Below are 19,092 nucleotides of genomic sequence, written 5' to 3'. Positions count from 1 at the left end.
AGTCAGTGCTGTTACACCTCTCCAAGGCAGCCTTGCTGCCCTCACCATTCCCACACAGTGCCTGAGCTCACAGTGGTACCTGTGGTCATGGGATTTGAATTTATGGAGAATCTGCTGCTGCCCTGCCAGTGAATCACATCCATTTCTCTGTCACTTTGCTCTTTGAGGCAGGGAGGGCTTGGACAGCTCAGGAGAGGAGGACACTGAGGGCAGAGCTCAGGGGGGGCTGCAGCTCCTCCCCAGGGCAGCTCTGATCTCTGGGACAGGGACAGGGAATGGCTGGAGCTGGGCCAGGGCAGGTCAGGCTGGATTTTGGGAAAGGTTCATCCCCAGAGGGTGTTGGCACTGCCCAGGCTCCCCAGGGAATGGGCACAGCCCCGAGGCTGCCAGAGCTCCAGGAGAGCTTGGACAATGCCCAGGCACAGGGTGGGAGTGTTGGGGGGTCTGTGCAGGGACAGGGGTGGGACTGAGTGATCCTGGGGGTCCCTCCCCACTCAGGAAATTCCATCATTCTGTAATTTTCTTGTGGTGTGTTGTGTTGGCTGCTTGTTCCAAGATCTGCTGGTTTCTCTGGCCACTCCTGGCACTCTCTAAGTCCCCCTGGCCATGGCCACAGCTGACTGCCCCAGAGCTGGCCTCAGACCTCTTCTTCAATGGATTTGTGCTTTTTCCTGCAGAAGGGGAAAGGAGTAACCCTGGCAGTGGTGATCACACAGTGGGATCCAGCTATGCAGGAGCCTGTAGCCAAATTAGGCTTTTACATTAATTGAAATAACTTCTAAGCTCATTCTATTGGTTATCATGTGTCTGTTTGCAGCTGGATGTGTTAATTTTTGTTCATACAATGAATGCATATGAGCTCCCTCACAGCACCAGAGTTTTAGTTGATCATTTGTACATTTAAAAGTGTTTGAAGTTCTTATATCTGGATGTTTTCTGAGCTAAATGTCACCTTCTGTGTGATACTGGAGGTACCTTTTGTTGAGCTTCAGGAGTTCTTTGTGTTACAGAAACCTTAGGTTTTTTGCCTGTCTCTCACCATTTCATTGCAGAGTTAAAAGAATTACACTTCAGATTTCTCAAGTCCATGCAGGATTTCTTTAGCCCAAATACTAAGCCTAATGTGAAGATTTAAAAGATTTAAAAGGAAGGAGAATGTTTCTTCTCCTCGGCATTTGAGACAAGAAAGGGAGGTCCTGAATGTCATCCTCTGTCCTGGCACTGTAGGGCTGGCTGAGATCCCTCACCACCAGCATTAGTTCACTTCAATAACTTCAGTCACATCTTGGAAGCACCTTCCTCAGGGGAAAGAATGGAAATCTGGGAAGCCCAAGGTGGAAGCCCAGGCTGCTTTGCCTGCCTGGAGCACCAAGGCTGGAGTACTCTTGTCTCTATTTCCAGAGTGATCTTGTTGATATCTCATAAGATGTGTTCTAATCCTGTGGCATTGCCTTTCAGGTACAAAGATGATGTTGACAGCCCTACTGAGGAGAATGGGAAGCAGAAGGTGCTGTACAGCCTGGAGTTCACCTTTGATGCAGATGCCCGTGTTGCCATCACAATCTACTGCCAGGCTACAGAGGAGTTTGTTGGTGGCATGGCCGTGTAAGTCCTGGGCTGGTGGGCACAGGAGGGGCACAGGAGCTGGGATGATGAGCTCTCAAACATCTCATTAATCACCCCTGAGGCAGGGCTGCCACACATGGTAGAGTGGGAAATTTCTTTTTTTTTTTTTTCCTGATGACTTTGAATATTACTTTCAATTCCTTCACATAGCCAATATCTTCTCTTGTTTCCTTTTTAGTTTAGGTATAGGGAAACCATTCTGTCTGCAACAAAGGAGAGGAACTCACAGCTGTATGTTTTGTCAGGGAAGTGTTCTGTGAAATTAAAAAACCAACCACCCTTCCCTTCAAATACTGCCTATTTTTTTCCCCCAGATCACCCAACTGACTGCCTTTCTGTGTTCCCTGTGACAGGAGCATCTGGGCCACCAAAGTAAAGTTCAGTCTGACATTTACAGAGTGAGTCTGTGGCATTGAGGCCCACCCAAAGCCCATTTTGGGATAAATGCCCAGCTCAGCACTGGCTGTTGGGAGATGGGAGAGGATTTACTTCCTGCAGCCCTGTCTGTGTGTGTTTCCTGCCATGTACACATTAGTCTGTGGTTAGCTGTGGAAAGAATGACCAAAATGACATCTGTGGGAACCTTCTCATATCCTGATAGTACATCCCTCCAGAATTGAAAACCTTTTTATCTAAATCAGCACATTTAAACCATTCCAGTCAACACTGTATCCCACAAGACTATGACAATTTCCTCTCTATGTTCAGACAAAGGTGGCTGGAATGTGCTCTGCTGATGTGAGCTGGGTACACGTGAGCTGCTGCTATGGTATGGTGCACTTCCAATGCCATGGGACAAAGAATTCCTTCTGCTCCAGGGGTAAAGGAAGATTCAGGCTGCAGAAGCTCTTGGCTTCCTCTAGCAGAGGCTTTTGGCTGACCAGAGGCTCCTGGACATAGTGCTGATGGCTTCTGCAGTGATGCTCTGGAGCTGGGGCTGAACTTTGCCTTGGTTGAAGGGACCTGCAGAGGCTTCAGCAGGGAGAAATATCTATGGCAAACCATAATAGGGCTTATTTGTTTTATGCAAAGCATAAACATCCCACTAATGATCAATGAATAGTGTATTTTTAGGAATGAGAGTGGCTCAATTCTCCAATCCAGATATGCATTCCTTCAAACTGGAGGATATCCTGATCCAGAATTTTTGTTCAGGCCCTTTCCCTTCTTCTGTTGAATCCTATGGCTGCCTTTATTTTGGGGAAGTAATAAATGAGCTCCTTTTTAAAGTGCTTGAAAATTATCTCTCAACAAACTGAATACACTTTCTGTTTAGATCCAGCTTTTCCAGAGCAGAGCTGAATGCAGCTTTAGAAATCCTGATGAAGTTTCCATGTTCTGTCTCTTAGGTCCTTAGGTTTCCTGTGAATTTAGTGCTAGTGAAGGTGTTGGAATGGCAGCCTTGGAGATTGAAGTCCTCTTTCCCTACCACAGGTACAACGTGGAGAGGTGGCCAGTGTCCCTGGTGCTGCCCTGCAGTGTTCCTTGGGTTTTGACCTCAGAAGGAAACCATCCATGGGCTGATGGGGAGAGCTGAGGGCCTCTATGGCCAGGGTGGATGTATTTACATTGTTAGACTTAAGCCATGGCATAAATCTGTAAGGCTTGGTTTAAATAATTGATTTTAATCTTGTTTTCCCTGTTGGTTTACCCTGAAGGAGAATTTCATTGTCACTGCTCAGTAGCAATGAAACATCTGCATCTACAGCACAGGGAGCTTCATATCAAACCTTTTGCTATATTTTTATGTCACAGTCTGTAAAGAATATCCATATAATTTAAAATCTATTTTTCAGACTCCCACTTTTACATTTTATGCCAAAATGGCAATAAAAAGAAATATTTTAATTTTTTTTCAGCCCATGTCTTGAACCAGGCTGTGTTGGGCTGGAATTGTACCTGAGTGACCCAAGAGCAGCAGTGTTTGTTCTTGCTGGTTAAACTGCTCATGTTGGACTCTTAAGAGACTCTCTTGTCAAATTGTGCCTTGAAGAATAATTGCTTAATAGAATTGTTTTAGTTACCAAATATAACCAACTGTTTCTGCACAGAGAGTGTTTTCAGTCCTCTGTAACTTACAGTTGCTCTCCTCTTGGCTGGTTGGTTGGAGGAAGAAAACACAGGTTTTGGTTCACTTAAAACCACTTTTTTCTGAAATTTAGTGCCATTCACTGAGCCAGTGACTGTCACCAGTGCTGTTATCTGTCCTTTAAAACTTGTGCAGCAAACATGAGCTACCCAATGGCTTTTAAATTAATTTTGAACAATTCCTAGGTAGAGTTTCTGAACATGAACAGAGCTGTTGACTTCAAATATTTTTTAAAAAATATGAGTTATTTTAATCCACCCTGTCCATGGTTCAGTGAGAGAGGGATCTCTGTTAGATGGCAGAATTGAAGCCTGTGTTCCTGAACCCTCTGCATGAAACCAGGATCAGCAGTGATTTCCCCACTAATGAAAAATTGGCCAGTGGTTCTGTGCTGTCCTGCTGGGGTGGCAGCAGTCCCTGGTGCACTAAACCTTCTAAAAGGTCAAAGCACCCACATTCAGCTCTTTCTTCCACTTGTGGCCTTTCATTTAATAAATCATACTTCCATTCTCCAAAATACAGGAATGAGGAACTGCCTGTGCCTGCTCTGGGCTGCTTGAACAATAAATGTTATGTAAATGTGGGTGCAGGGGCTGCACCAGAAGCCAGGGAACTTTTTGGAAGTCATGATCCTGATTTCGTGCAGATGTGTAGGGGGGAAGTCAGATACAAATATAGACTTTATAAGCTGCTTTAATTCAACCCAGGCTATTTTTCCATGTGGAAGTGGCTCCTGAAGCACGTCTTGGGGCCAGTGCAGCTGCCCAAGTAGGCATCTCTGCTTCTCTGGATTTGCTGGCTGCTAGTAAAAACCTTTTGAAGCTCTGATTTCAGCTTTGCAAAGCAGTTCTGTAAGGGCAATGCTGTAATTACTTTGATTTATTCTTTTCAAAATCTTGTGGAAAAAAAAAATCTGGGCTGCATTCTTAGAGCTCTGAGTGGAGCAGTGCATTTCAGTGCACTAACAGGAATGCAGCTTTCCTTGCCTGGGCTGGTGGATTTTCCTTTTCCTCAATCTCTTTTGGTGCTAACAGCTGCATTCATGGAACAAGCATGTGCAAAAGCTGTCCTGTGTATAAATTCAACACTTCTTCTATTGCACTTGATTGGGATGAAGATGCTCTTTAAAACAAAACACCTTTTTTTTTTTTTTCCACTCTCCTAAATCAATGCTGAATCTTAAAATGGGAGAAACTTTCTGGCCCCCTGTGAAAAGCAGGAATTTTCTCCCAGCTCTCAGCCTGCAGCATGGCTCCTTAGAAGTGCTAAACAAGTTATTCCTGCTTCCCTGCTGGAACAGCCACTGATCCTGATAGTATCAGCACTCCTGCAAAACTCCTGCCAGCAACGTGGTTGTGGTCATGCACTCTGGGGTGAGAGCAGGGAGGGGAGGGGAGGGAAGGGAAGGGAAGGGAAGGTGGCTCTCCCTGAGCAGTGGCTTTGCTTGTTGTGGAGCCTCTGCTCACCTGAGAGCCACAGCACTGTGTCTTGGGCCTGGCTGTGGGATTAGCTGGTTTCCATGACCAAGGGGAAGCCTTTCTGCAAGCCAAGGAGCTTCCTCCTGGAGTTATTTGGGCTCCATTTAAAAGCTGGTGGCTTTGTCAGTCCTGTCCTGACCTGTCTCAAAGTAAGTTCAGCAGACTTTCCCAGGTAATTGTGCTGGGAGATACACTCAGCTGCAGTATTTCCTAGCCATGGGAACACATAGCTGCCAACAGCTGCCTGCCTCTTGTCCTGAACTGCTGAACTCACAGGGAGCTGTGTCATCACTTTTGTGGGACGAGAGATGACCAGCAAGGTCTGGTGAAGGTGATTGTGTTGGTGATTTAAAGGTGTGTTCACCTCTGCAGTCCCATGCCCAGGGGAAGGTACCTTGCACTTTCTGGTGCTAGTGCAGATATGTGTAGAAGCCTTTTGGATGAAACAGAAATTAGTTTAAATCTGGAGAGGACTGCTCCTCTCACCTTTGAAATGCCTTTTGCTTGGTTACTTTGTGGTGAGATCAGTTCTCAGAGGATGAGCTAGTGCATCACCCCAAGGGTAACAGATCTATCAGTGTCCAAGTCTCTTTAGTGGCAAGGAATTAGCACTGACCTGCCTCTGAACAGCTCAAGACCCCCCCTCAGTATCTTCAATTTTATTTCTTTTTCTGGCTGTGTCCATTTTCTCTAGTTTTGGAAATCAGGAGAAACATGGAGATGTGTGAGCTGTGCCTCAGCTGCTCACTAGTGTTTGCCCATAATGTAATTTTCCTCCAGATAAAGGAGAGGGTACTCTGCATTGCATTTCCATGGTGGGGCTGGCAGCAGCTCACAGAGAATAGTTAAAAGACTCCCAGTTGTAGCCTGCCTCCTCCTGCAGTAACTGCTTCATGTGTTTGTACCTTAGATACCCTGGTTTGGGAGACAAGTGTGTTTTTGGAGCAGGCTGCAGGGATATTTGTATTCTCTTTTTATGAGTGCATCCCTGCCTTGTGTGGCAGAATCCTGGATGTGCACACCATTAGCCTTCTCCTGGGAGGGCCCCTGGGACTGTTCCAGCTGTAGGTGTCCTGCTGACTAGCAGGAAGGATTGTGCAGTTCAAACATGACAGCAGCAGTTCTTTCCTCAGGGGAAGAAGTCAAACCAAGCCTGGAGCTGGAAGCACTTAAAAGAGCCAGTTCTGAAAGCATGAGCAATCCAGGCAGATCAGGAGCTCATGATAAATATGACGTGAGAGCTTAGAGCCTTGCAGCCCATTCTTATGAAAAAGATCTTCCTTTTTGGACACAAAAGATTCTCTCCCATATCCCAGTGCTGTTCCCAAGTTCTATTTTCTCAGTATAAAGAGAAAACAGAATGAAAATAGGTCAGTCTAGCTCTGCAATCCTTGCCCTTTCTGGGGCTGTGCTGTTTGTGTTGCTGATGTGCAAATGGATTTATTAAAAAAATAAACCCCATTTCCTTGTTTGTTTTGCAATGCCCACTACACTCATCCCAAACCTCCTCCCACAGTTTCCTGAGCTGATGGGAGACATGACCCTGCAATGATTCCCTGCTCTGCCTGGTGTGAAAGTTGGAAGAGTTGGGTCCCAAAATGAAATCCAAATCAGCACACGGCTGTTTTCATTCAAGCCTGCGTAGGAGACAGAGGCACTCAGCTATCCCTTTGGTTATTTAATAGCCTCTGTCTGCTCAGGGCCTTTGAAAGGTGCTCTTGCTGCTTTTGGCTGTGGTGATTAATATGAATTCTTTGTGCAGAGGTTTCTTCTGTGTGAAGAAATCAGAGGCAGTGCTGGGTTTTGCTAGGAACAAGCCTTTGTGGCTTTGATCCAGGCACACACCAGGCCCCAAGGGAACACTGGAGTGTGCAGAGTTCACAGGCTGGAGAGCCAAATTCTATAGATTGCAACAAGCAGACAAACCCTCTGTCTGTCTTAAGAGTTGTGGCCTTTGTGGCTCTGTGTGTAGCTGTTGTGTGAGTTCTGAAGCCTGGCTGGAGCTGGGAGGGGTGCTCCTGCAGCTGCAGACAGAGCTCTGCAGGGGCTGGGGGGGAATGTGGGCACTGGGGTTTCAGCTGCGTGGGGAGGGGGTTGTCTTTGCCTGGCTTGGAGTGGAAACAGTCCTGGAGGAAGTAGGAGGGAAGGAGAAGACTCTCAGAGATTGCAATGCCCTAGCACCTGGGTAACCTCCAGACTCCTTGTGGGAGCCTCTGTGGGGTGGATCTTGTCTAACTCTGAGACCCAGGGCTATGGCCTTCCTGTAGTTTGATAGTGTTTCTATTATCAGTAAAAGTCACTTAGAGTTGAAACATTTGTTCAGCTTCCCTCTTCCCCAAAAGCTGACCTGTGGGATCCTCCTCAAAATGAAGGGGAAATGAGCAGGTGGGAGAGAGGAGCAGAGGATGCTTGTTCAACATCACCTCCTGTCCCCTCTGAACACCAGCAGAGCTTGACTGACTCCTTCCTCATCACCTGTAAGAGGACATGGAGCCTGCCAGGCAGTCACAGCCTGTGGCAGTGATAGAATTGTTTCCTGAGTACCCTCTGGATTGTTTCCTGAGTAGCCTCTGGAGCTCCCCTGGTCCTTGGTTCACTACAGATTGCCATGAAACACGTTTAGCTCCTGCTAAAGAAAGAGAACACTTGTCTACAGGCTCTTCAAAGCACAGATTCTCTCAGCCATTTCTAGTCAAAAGTGTTACCTAAGGGCAACATTGCTCCATGCATCCTGCTTTTCCTGAGGAATGGGGTCTGGGCAGTGTTCTGGGTAAGTCAGGCAGCCTGGCAAGGATCCCTGTGTGGCTTTCTCAGGCAGGGGTCCCAGTGGGAGCAGGAACAGGAGCTGCCCTTTGCCTGCCCAGGACAGCCCCAGTGCCAGGCACAGCTGAGTGGGAGCACAGCAGTGGAGAGATCTGCAGGAGCTGGGACTGGTGCCCTGCTGAGAACTTCCCCAGGCACAGGCCAGGGATGAGGGAAGGAGCAAACACCCCAGTGAGCATGTAGCAACAGAAGTTTAATTCTGCTTAGCCAAACTCTAGCATGGCACTTCTGTCTAGGGAGCTGCTTAGGGTCTGCAGGTGCCACAGACTGAGTTTCTCTGTGCAGGCAGTGGGTGCTTCTCTGCTGACAGAGGAAAAGTGAGACTGGGAAATAATTTTAGTTTGTTCCAGTTCTCTCAGAAGTCACTGGGATATGGTTACAGCCCTCTCATCTGCTGGTTCTCTGATACACAGCTGGCTTTGGAGGGTGTGACATGAGGGAAGAAGGAGTCAGTACAGAGTGTAGTTTGCTTTTTGTGAGTAAAGGTGTTTCACAGAGCTCACAGGAGGAGATGGGCTGCATGAGCCCTAGGACAGAGCTGGGGGCTGCTGCTGCAGCCAGCAGTGGGGTGCCTCAGGCTGCTTGTGGTTCTCGTGCTGTCAGGGGTACCTGAGCAAACAAACAGGGTTAAAATAATGTGACCAAGGATTTTTGTGTGCTCCTGACCTTATAGGACAGACCCCCCTCACTTCTCCACTGTCCTGAGCTGCCAGTGGTCACAAGGTGGTTTTGTCCTCCTCTGGAGGAGGCCTGGCCCAGTACAGTCTGAGCAACAGCAGCTCAAACATTCAGCTTTCATTCTTCCTGCAGAGAGAGGCAGCGTGTTGCTTCTCTGCTGTCCTTTATTCTTTGATACATGTTCTTTTTTTCTGTAACACATCTGCACAGCTCTACAGAGCTTCCCTGCTGTTGTTTGCTGTGAGCCCCCAGCAGCACAGGCAGGGAATAGATAACTGTGAATAGAGCAGATGCCAGCCAGAGGAGTAGGGGATGGGTAGAGGCCCCTTAGACCCTGATATGCAGGATATCTGCTTTGGACCAGCTTGTCTAGTTTCCCTCCTGTGTAGCACAGGGAGTGTTGTCTTGTGCAGAGAACCTTTGCATCCCAAAGGATGATCCATTTCTGTGAGGCAGTCAGGGGCCATCAGACTTGCAGGGAATTCACCAGGCCACTGGCTGGAGGTGCTCTGAGTTATCTGGGTGTTCAGATCCAAGTCTGATGTGTTTTGGCAGTGGGGGCCAGGCAGTCACACAGTCTGAGGCATAACGCTCACTTGGGGAAGCCTCCTTAATAATTTTGTCCTACTCTTCAGCTCAGAAAATCTATGTGCCTGGTTTATTTCTTTTCCCAGGGACGGTGAGAGCAGCGAGTCAATGTGAGTATTATTCTGCCCTGTCCTCCTTGGAAGAGTGTTACTTGTTTTCCTGTTGCAGCCTAGTTTGGGTTTCTGGTGCTGTAAATGCAGGTCCTCCAGCATTCCTGGCACTCAGCAGCATCATGTTTACACCCCTTTCCCACCTCCACTCTCTCCTCTGCACTTTATTTCCAGTAAGTTCCTGACTTGCTGTCACCTTAGATAAGTCACTCTTCCATCTCCTGCTTTCCCAGCTGTGGAGGGAGAATTGTGCCTCTCTGCAGAGCTGGGAAGCTTTGAGAGCACCACAAAAGGAGCTAGATACAGGCTTGCTCTATTCATTGTGCTTGACAACTCAGTAAATAAAACTTCACTCAATTGCTCACTCTGTAATTCACGTATAAAAGACCTGTCACTCTGATCTCCCCCACACCATGCTTGAAATGCAAAGAATGGAGTGAGACCTTCTAGTAAAGCAGCACAATTTCAGCACAGTACAGGATGGGCTCTGAGGGTATTGTCATAAATAACTTAATGCACCTGCCTTGGCAGGAAGAGCAGAGTGCATATGGTGAACCTGCCCTTTGTCACAACCTTCCAGCATTTAACATGGATCTTGTGACACTTGACCTTCTGGATCCTTAGAGGGTGCAAGAACTGTTGGGGCTTTCCAGAGAAAGGCAGAGGATTTTCTTGTGGGGCTGGAGCCTGTCTTGTCACTGTGCTGAGGGAGGATGTTGCTGCAGTGTCTCTTGGGCAGGGGATCTCTCACCTTCTCTCCAGCTTTGTCAGTGTGCTCTGAGCACACAGTTGGTCATTTGACAAGAAAGGCTTTGGTGGTAAAGGCAGCTTCAGCTGTTCCCACCCTGCTTTGGGGTTCACTGCCTCATCTCCTGTGCCAGAACTGGGAGAGCCTGTGCACATCCAGCACAAGACATCACCCTCCAGAAAGGGGGAATAGGCAGGGAAATGTCTCCTGGGGAGGACAGCACCAGGTGGGCTCAGGGTGCAGAAGATGGTGGATGGCAGCTGTGGTCCCATTCCAGATGTTATTCCAGCCTGGCAGTGCTGGTCTTTCAGTGACAAGCTTTGAGACAGTGGAAGAATTGTGACTCTCCTCTGGGTGGCTGGGTTGGAGGATGGTTGATGTCTCTCAGGTGCTGTTGGTAGCCCTGCATCACCCCTGGGGAAGCACAGGAGGGAGTGAGGAGTGGATTGAAGGCTTAGCAGGATGGTGGAAGCCAAGCAGCATTTCCCACTGTGGAGCTGTCCCACAGAGGCACAGGAGAGCTTTCAGCACCGTGCTGGGCTGTCTGTTCCCAGTGTTAGGTCATAGCTCGTTCTTCCTGGGTTTCCTGCAGAAATCAGGACTGTGCTGGGCTTCAAGCCAGCTTAAAGCTAGGCCATGGATTTAGGGAGCAGGCCTTTGCCAAGCTGCTGCACCCCCTGTACTCAGCACCCAGGCAGGTCAGTATGGACACGATCAGACCTTGCCTGTCTGCGCTGCTTTCTCTTTCCTGTGCTCACCTTCTTGCTTTGACCTTTCCCTCCCCTCTTTGTGTCCCCACTGAATGGCTGCCAGCCCCTGCCAGCTCTGCCCTTAGAGCTGCCACTTGTGATTCCTGAGAGGCCGACGGGCGGGAGTGAGCGAGAGCCGCGCAGGGAGCAGTCCTTGGTCACACTGAGTTTTCTTTTCCCCTTCCCTCAGATACAGCACAAAGAATCCCTCTCTGCAGTCTGAGACAGTTCACTACAAGAGAGGGGTAAGCCAGCAATTCTCCCTGCCTTCCTTCAAGATTGATTTCTCAGAGTGGAAGGATGACGAGGTAAGTGTCTTCTCAGTGTCCCCTTCTTTCCACACCCTGTTGTCCCAAAGCACTGGGCTCTGTTTAGTGCTGTCCCCCACTATGGCTGGGGGGCACTTTCTCCCAGCTCCTCCAGTGTGTTTTGTGGGTACTGCCCTGAGAGGAGCAGTATGGGAACTTGGCAGGCAGATCAGGCCAACTGGGAGGAAATCCAGAGAAGTGACTTTTGATATCAGTGATCAGCTGATTTAGGAGGGAGGCTGCAGAGATTGCTACTGGTGCTTTTCCTGGAAAACCTGCTTTCCTTGTCCTTCCTCTCTCTGCCAGCCAAAGAGCTTGTGGGAACAAATGTCTGTCGTGATCTCTGTTTTTGTGGGTTTTAGTTGTAAGATTTTGGGTTTTTGGGTGGGCCTCTAGAACAGTGGTCTCCAAAGTGAGGTGCAGGCAATAAAATTCATTGGGGTGGGGCAAGGACTTCAGAACTACATGTACATAACCCACAGATGATAAGCACACATATCTTGGGAATATGTACTCAAAACACATTACTGATGGGATGAATAGTGTGGAGACCACTGCTCTGCAAGAGTCCTGTTCTGTTGAAGGACCACATCCTGCACTATTGTCTGTATCAGTACAGTGTTGTGAAGGGATATTCTCCTTCTGGGGCAGATTTACACTGGTGCATCAATGCTGAATAAGGGAATGTTTTCCTCTTCATAATTTAACCCATAACTGCAAACAGACCAGGGCTTGGTTTTAATTAAGGTTTGTGGCTTTTCTGCATACTAAGACTTGTGAAGTCCTGTTAATTTTGGTATCTTTGGTATCTGCAAAATTCCAACATGGGCAGTAAGCCTCTCATTTCTGAGCTTTAAAACTTTCACCCAGAGGCTTCCCCTGCACATGGCATAGGGAAGGAAAGCCTTGGTCTTTCACCTGCTCTGTGCAGAATTGTGGTAAGATGTTTCAAAGGCAGAATAGTTGTTCTGTAGCCATTGCTAATATATTTGTTCCTCTCCCAGGAAGTGCACACTGATAATGGTGCTCATTTCCTGACCCAAGCCTGTGCAAATGTATTGTGTATGTGAACCTTGGTAGATAACTCTACCTATTAAAAAAAAAAAAGAAGAAAAAAAGAGAAAAAAAGAAAAAAAAGTAATCTTTCATGTATTTGAAAGATTGAATAGCTATTGTCCTGAAGTTACAGTTACAGCTATAATCAGTCCCGTGCCTTAACAAATGCTGTGGTGGTTACCAAGAGCCTGCAGAGTCTGGTCTCCTGATGTCTTGGCTTCTCTGCCAATAGATGATTTCACAAGTTCAGCCTACAAAAGCCTGGAAGAGCTGCTTTTCAATCCCTTCTGTTGTCTGAGAGAGCTCAGTTCCCTTTCTTCTAAAAGAATTGAGAAGCTTAATTTTTACTTTTGTTCCTGTCAGCAAGGTTTTAACTCAAGTACTAAAGTCATATTCCTTTGACAGCTTAAAAGAAAAATGAGTTTCCAGCTCTCTTTGGTTGTTCTGCTGCATCCTCTGTTTCCTCTTTTTACATTGGTGTTACTGGGAGCTGGAAAAAATGTGGAACAAGCACTGTGATTCCAAAGAGTTTCCCCTCCCATGTCAGCTCTGTGTTACATATTGGTCCTTGTCCTAAATCTTCCCAACTGGCCACCAAAATGCAGCACTTTTATCTGAGACAGCTGGCAGTGTCTTAGCTGTGTGCAATTGACATTTCAGATTTCTTTCCAGCTTTGTTATTGGTGTTGTTCAAAACCCCCAGATTTATTTCATATTTTTGCTTAGTGTAATACTCGGATATGACGTAGATCTTGGCTGGGGAAGAAGGGAGACTGATGTTATGTTGGGTTGTTCTGTGAAAAGCTTTATAAAAGTTTATTTTATCTTCTTCATTTACTGATTTGCTTGGAAATTACAGAGTATGGCTATTGTCGAGTGAGTTGTGTTCAGGGCCCTAAAAATGAATGTGAAATGGTACCTTAAAGAGGCCTTTTGTTCAAGAGCACTGGAATTTATATGGTGAAGCCTGATTCGAATCTCAGTTCTGTGATGTGACTTTCCCTTCAAATGGTTTCTCTTTTGAGGAACTGGAGCAATCAGGCTGCAGATGATGTTGGGGCTGTGGCAAAGTGATGGAAACCCCAAAGCACTGTCTGAACTGCTGCAGCACCTGGAATTGGGTCTCAGTTTTCATAGAGAAACTGAAAACAGATTACCTGGAGCATCAGGGTGAAATGACATCTTTTTTTCAGTCTTGGCAAGAGATGAGACAAAACCACCCAAGTTGGTAATTAACAAAAACAACAGAAATCCAGTCTCTGAGCCACTTCCTTTCCTGGCTTAGGACAGTGTTTGTAAGGTTGCCTTTTCCTTGTATTTCTAAGATGACACAGAGCTTTTGATGTGCTTTAATGAAGTGTAGGGCAAAGGGAGAAACTGAGACTGTTTCCTTGCGCTCAAATTTTCACTCTCACCAATTAGAAACTTAAGGACCTGCATTTCATGACATGCCAAGAGATGAAAATCAGTCCTGTGTTTCCTTAAAGTGTTGTGTGAGCTTGAAGTTTTGCAGATTTTTCTCTTATGTCTTCAGGAACTTCATAGCAGAGCCAGGGTCTCTTGGTGGTGTTGGGAGCACAATGTGCTGCTGTGCTGAGGCCAATATATCCTGTTGTATGGAGGCAAAATTGTGGCACTGGATATGTTTTGAGAAACTTGTCCTACTACAAATCACTCAGAAGACTTTTAGAATCCATGAATTAATGAGAATTAAATACTATTTGGAATTCCAAGTGAGGTCCTTTGCCTTGCTTTGCTGGTGTTTAGTGCCACGTCAGTGTGTGTATGTTGGAGTTGACTCTCTTTTAAAGTTGGTGCCTGGAATTTTAAATCCTCCTGTATTGATGTAGGATGATCCCCATCTAGGGAATAATGTGCTCTGACTCCATGATTTCAGAAGGCTGAAGAAAAGCTTTATTAAGCTATACTATGCTATATTACACTACATACTCCACTATATCAAACTGTACTGAAGAAAACCCTTGACCCTTACAGACAGTCACGACACAGCTTTGACCTGATTGGTCACTCAATCTAAACAACCATCACCAGTGTCCAATTAAGAAATCTTTCTTTGGTAAACAGTCTTCATAACACGTTCTACATGTGCTGAAGAACAGATGCAGCAAGTAGAGATAAGAATTGTTTTTCTTCTTCTCTGAGTTTTCTCACTGCCTTCCCCAGGAAAAATCCTGGGAAAGTTGTGCCTGATGCTCTCTTTGAAGGGAGCTGTGGCCACACTCTGCTCTGTTGTGTCCTTTTGAGACCAGGAGCTGGGGGTGTGTCAGAAGGATCCCTCACTGAGCTGACATGATCTCAGGCAGGTTTGCTGTGTTGTCTTCAGGCAGGTTTGCTGTGAGTTGTGTAACCTCAGCTCATTTCTTTTCCTCAGCTGAACTTTGACTTGGACCGTGGCGTGTTCCCTGTGGTCATCAGAGCAGTGGTGGATGAAGGGGATGGTAAGAGTTGATGTTCTGTTCCCATGGTCTTCTCCTGGCTCTCTCTGAGCTTATGTGACCCCTTTCAGGACTGGCTTCCTTGGGGAGCCTTTCCAGAAGAAAAATATTTCAGGAGTTCACCATAACTTCCCTTTATTAAAAGGGCCAAGCTAACCACATAAAAACCATACTTTTAAAAATAGCCTTCATTGTTTTACAGGAAAAATGGCCAGGTATTTAGTGTTGGGATAGTGTTTAGGAGAGCTCCTGGCTCTGCCACCAGTGCCAGGCACACAAATCAGAGCAAATGACATCCTTGCTTGTTGGGTTTTGCTTTTGCAGTTTATGGGTCAAGGAGGGTGGAGCTGGTCTTTTCTCCCTCTTGGAGGGGTCAGTTGTCTTCCTAAAAACCTGGAAATGGGCAGGGAAAAGGAAATGGCTTTAAAGTACTCAGGTCACTCTTCAGCCAAATGCAGCTTAATTCAGCAGTTTGAAATTATGCTTTTTCTGAGGATGTTGAATGGTTATAATAAAAGAGCATAACCTTTCAGGAGAAATAATTATTGATTAAAGTTTAAAAATAATTAATAACTAATCATAATTTGAAATTATGATTAATTGATGATTATTTTTTAAAGCACGCTGCTCTTTTGGAGAGGGTAGTCCAGTGAATATTTAGACTGTTATTTTTAGATTATTATTCACCATACATGGTATTTCCCTTAGGGGATGTGTGCTTTTGAGCTCATCTGGAGTGTCAGCAATGAACAGGGCACAAGGAAGTCACATTTTCTTTGAAATTGGGGGCTTTTATGGACAGGAGGACCAGCATTTCACTTCTGTAACATTTTGTACAAACTTTAAGATAATTAGAAAAGAAAAGAAAAATCCATTGTTGGTCACATTGTTCGGGTCAGTCACTTGCTAAGTTTCTTATGTTGTAAATGTGAAAAAGCTCAAAAACTCATTACATTGTTTTACAGTCTTCCAAGCAGACAGAAATAGAACTGAATAAGCCAATTTAAAGTGTGACTAACAAAGCACAGTGCAACATAAAGGAAATTACTTCCAAAGTGCATCTATTTTTAGTGATTTCAGGCACTGTTAGTAAAATCGACATATATGTGTATTTCTTGACCCTAAATATAAAACAGCTTCCTCTGTTTATGGAACTTCTGGCAAGGTGTTTATACTCTCTAATGTTGGGCATGTCTAGAAGGATCAAAAATAGAACAGGAGGCAGTATGGGAAGCATACATTTATGCACATACCATGCTCAGCCTTAGCCAATCATCTACTCCCATCTATTTTAATAACCTAGAAAAACCAACTGCTTTTAAATCCCTTCCTGGAAAGAATATCAGCACAAAAATGTGTGACATTTGAGCAAGATTTGAGGAAATTGTGTATTTTGGTTCTTTTTTTAACTGATGGGACTGGAAGGAGCTGGCGTGGTGTGTTTGGAGCACCTGGAAAATGACAGCTGTTAAATGAAGTTGAATGGTAAATTAAAATAGCAGTCAGGGAGATGCTGGTTTGGACTGAACTCTGCCATGGCTTGCAGTGACAGCCCTGCCAGTGGGATTGTTCCCAGGGAGGGGCACAGAACAGGAAGGAAAGGTGCTGCACAGAGCAGATCTCACCACTCTGAGCTGTTACCTCTTCCTTGGCCATTCACACTGGGGGAAGGGACCTGAATTTTGCTTACTCTGAGACACAGAGCAGTCTTGCTCTTGGCTGGCAGTGAGGGCAGCAAGCAGATGAATTCTCAGTTTTAACCCCCTTTTCTGCATTGTGTTGTGTTCCTGATTCCACCCAAATTGCCTTGACCAACCTCAATTACCCAGCAAATCTGCAGGCAAATCTCCCCTCTCTCCATACAGCTGTTTCCAAACATGGACCGAGTGCCACAGTCCAGGGAATTGTTCCTCTGTTGTCCCTGCTGTTCTGGGAGCTCAAAGGAAGCTGTGGAGCTCCTTTCCCTTTGAGACAGAGCAGGAGTTGCTTCCTTGAGCTGCCCCTTCCAGGCAGAGCTCTCCTGCCTGTGCTGAGCACAGCCCTCATCACTCCAAGCTGCATGAGAGCTTCCATGCTTTCCTTCCCTCTGTGACTCCTTCACAAGCTCTGTCTCCCACTTCCATATGAGGAGTCTGAACAGGATTCAGGAAAAGGATCCAACCAGCTGGAGCTGAACAGAACCTCAGAGTGAGAGAGGCTGGGATTGTACCTTGCCTCCTCTCTATTTGCTGAAGTAGCCAGGAATGCAGTACTGAAACCTCTGACAGCCCTTCCCATTGCTGTGGAATTAAAAAGGAACCCTCAAGTTTGGAAGAGGGAAAATGCTTGTCTTTGGGGAAGGCTGGACAGAGATGTTTCAGTGTCTGAAGTTGGTATGAGAAATAAATGTTTTATAAGCATATCTGACCAGACTGAAATAAAATAATAAGTAACAGGGCTGGAAGTGCTGCCAATTGCTATTAAACCAGATAGATCTGTGATAAATTCAGGTAATTAAGCCCAGGAATTTCAGGGGACAGGAGAATCCCACTGAGTGCTTTGTTTTACTGTCCCTTTCCAAGCTCTGCTAACAAAGTGGGATCTTGGAGCACCTAGGACAATGAAAGCATGGTTGTGTAGGGCTCAGCAGGGTTTTGTTCTGAACCCACCTGATGACAAGATAAGAGAAGTTCTAAATGCAGGAGAACGTTAAAATAGAACAGATGGAAGCTCAGAAATTGTAAGTGGACTAAAATTCAGCTCAGGATACCTTTATGCTGGTACTGCTTGAGAAGTTTAACCAGTTTTGCCCTTTCTCTTTTTGCAGTGGTGGTTGAGGTCACTGGTCATGCCCATGTTCTTCTGGCTGCATTTGAAAAGGTAAATGTGGGTTTTTTTCATCCCTCTGTCCCTGTTCTTGTGAATGTAAACATTTCCATGGGTCATTAGTTTGTATTTATATAACACTTGGCACAGCAGAGTCCTGGCCTGTGCCTGGGGTTCCTGGCTGCTGCTGTAGTACAAGCAATCATTTGCAGCAGCTCCTGTGCAGCCTGTAATTATCATTTGTACCTGAGCTGGTCACTCAGGGAATGGCAGGGGTGTTTCCTGTGCTCCCATGGAGGGGGGAAGGTGTTGGCCATGGCTGCTACCATACAGTTTAACAGGGCTTCACAAGTTTTGCAGAACTGGGTCTGCTGTGTCCAGACCCTGTTGCACTATTGTTAGGCCTGAGTTTACACTCAGGACCAAGGATTGCAGTATATCCTGTGTAAAGGCTGAGTTCCACTGCTTTTGAGTGGGGTGTTTGATGTAGCTGACCCCTACCTACATGGTAAGGCCAAGCTGTGTGCACAAGCTTTGATAACAAACTCTTCCCTTGGTAACTGGACCCTGAAAACAGTTGCAATATCCATAACTGGACCTAACCCTGTTGTGTCTGGTAGTGGTAACACTGCAGACACATTTTTTTGGGCAGGTGATACTTGCAGTGACATGCTGAGGTGAGGCAAGAGCTGCTGGAGCAGAGCTGGGAATGTAGAGTGGAGCAGCATCAGTGCTGTGCTGTTGGAAATTCCCCATTTCCCAGCTGGCAGGTGGCTGACTTGTGTATCTCAGTGTGCCTGGTCCCTGCCAGGTCCTAAATCTGTTCCTCTGAGGTGGATAATGGGGATGGTGACAGGCTGAGTCAGAGGGCATGGCAAGCACAGTCAGTCCTAAGGAAGCATATGGCTGGGAGATGCTCTCAGTGTTCTAGGTTGCTTTTTTTGTTGGACATGATCTGTGAAGGAAGTGAGTTTTCCCTGTTAGAAAGGCTGCTCTGAGCACTGGCTTTGTAGGTAGAGCTTCACTCCTGGCAATTGGGCATCTGTCAGAAATGAGATGGAGTCAGCTGCAGCACCCCTAGGACCAGGGCAGGGATGTTATTGTAGTTTCCTCTGGCTGATGTAAAAAAACAGCACACTGGAATCCTTCAGTCATATTTCAGCCACTTCTTATCTCTCATCTTCCACTGAATGCTTAAAACAAGATTAAAATCTCCCTTTTAATAAAAAGTCACAAGGCAAAGTACATGTTGAGTTCTTCATCCTCCCTGTTTGGTTAAAATATATTCCCCATCCTTAAAGTAATTGCAGCTTTTGAAGTGTAGGTCCATAAATCCAGGGGAGGTCCTTGATAAATGAGCACTGCTGATCCCCAGAGCTTGTTCAGAGGAAAAACAGACCAGCAGGACTTGGTAACTTGCTATTTGTATGTATCTTTAAGATCAGAGAAATAACCTTGATCCTGTGTGTAGTCTGACCTTGCAGCTCCTCCAAAGGCAGAACTTTTTTGCCTGAAAACAGGGCTGTTTTGTCTGGGGTGTGATGTTGTCCCTTCCTTCTGAGACTCCTCCTGCAGGCC

General features: G+C 46.2%; 1 protein-coding gene across 4 annotated transcripts in view; it reads left to right on the top strand.

Annotated features, from left to right (window-relative positions):
- Positions 1–19,092, top strand: part of MGRN1 (mahogunin ring finger 1) — a 50,636-nt gene that overhangs the window by 15,238 nt on the left and 16,306 nt on the right. For all 4 annotated transcript variants that reach the window (XR_008508647.1, XM_054516541.1, XM_054516539.1 and 1 more), the window contains exons 4-7: positions 1,459–1,605; positions 11,080–11,197; positions 14,646–14,712; positions 17,516–17,568. Coding sequence is in view for 3 of the 4 variants with exons in the window: in XM_054516541.1 (XP_054372516.1) it covers positions 1,459–1,605; positions 11,080–11,197; positions 14,646–14,712; positions 17,516–17,568 (385 nt within the window). In the remaining variant the exon portion in view is untranslated. The remainder of the gene's footprint in view (positions 1–1,458; positions 1,606–11,079; positions 11,198–14,645; positions 14,713–17,515; positions 17,569–19,092) is intronic.

Source organism: Molothrus ater, chromosome 16 (assembly GCF_012460135.2).
Source record: "Molothrus ater isolate BHLD 08-10-18 breed brown headed cowbird chromosome 16, BPBGC_Mater_1.1, whole genome shotgun sequence".
Lineage (NCBI taxonomy): Eukaryota > Metazoa > Chordata > Aves > Passeriformes > Icteridae > Molothrus > Molothrus ater.
This window is presented reverse-complemented; position numbering and strand designations above follow the sequence as displayed.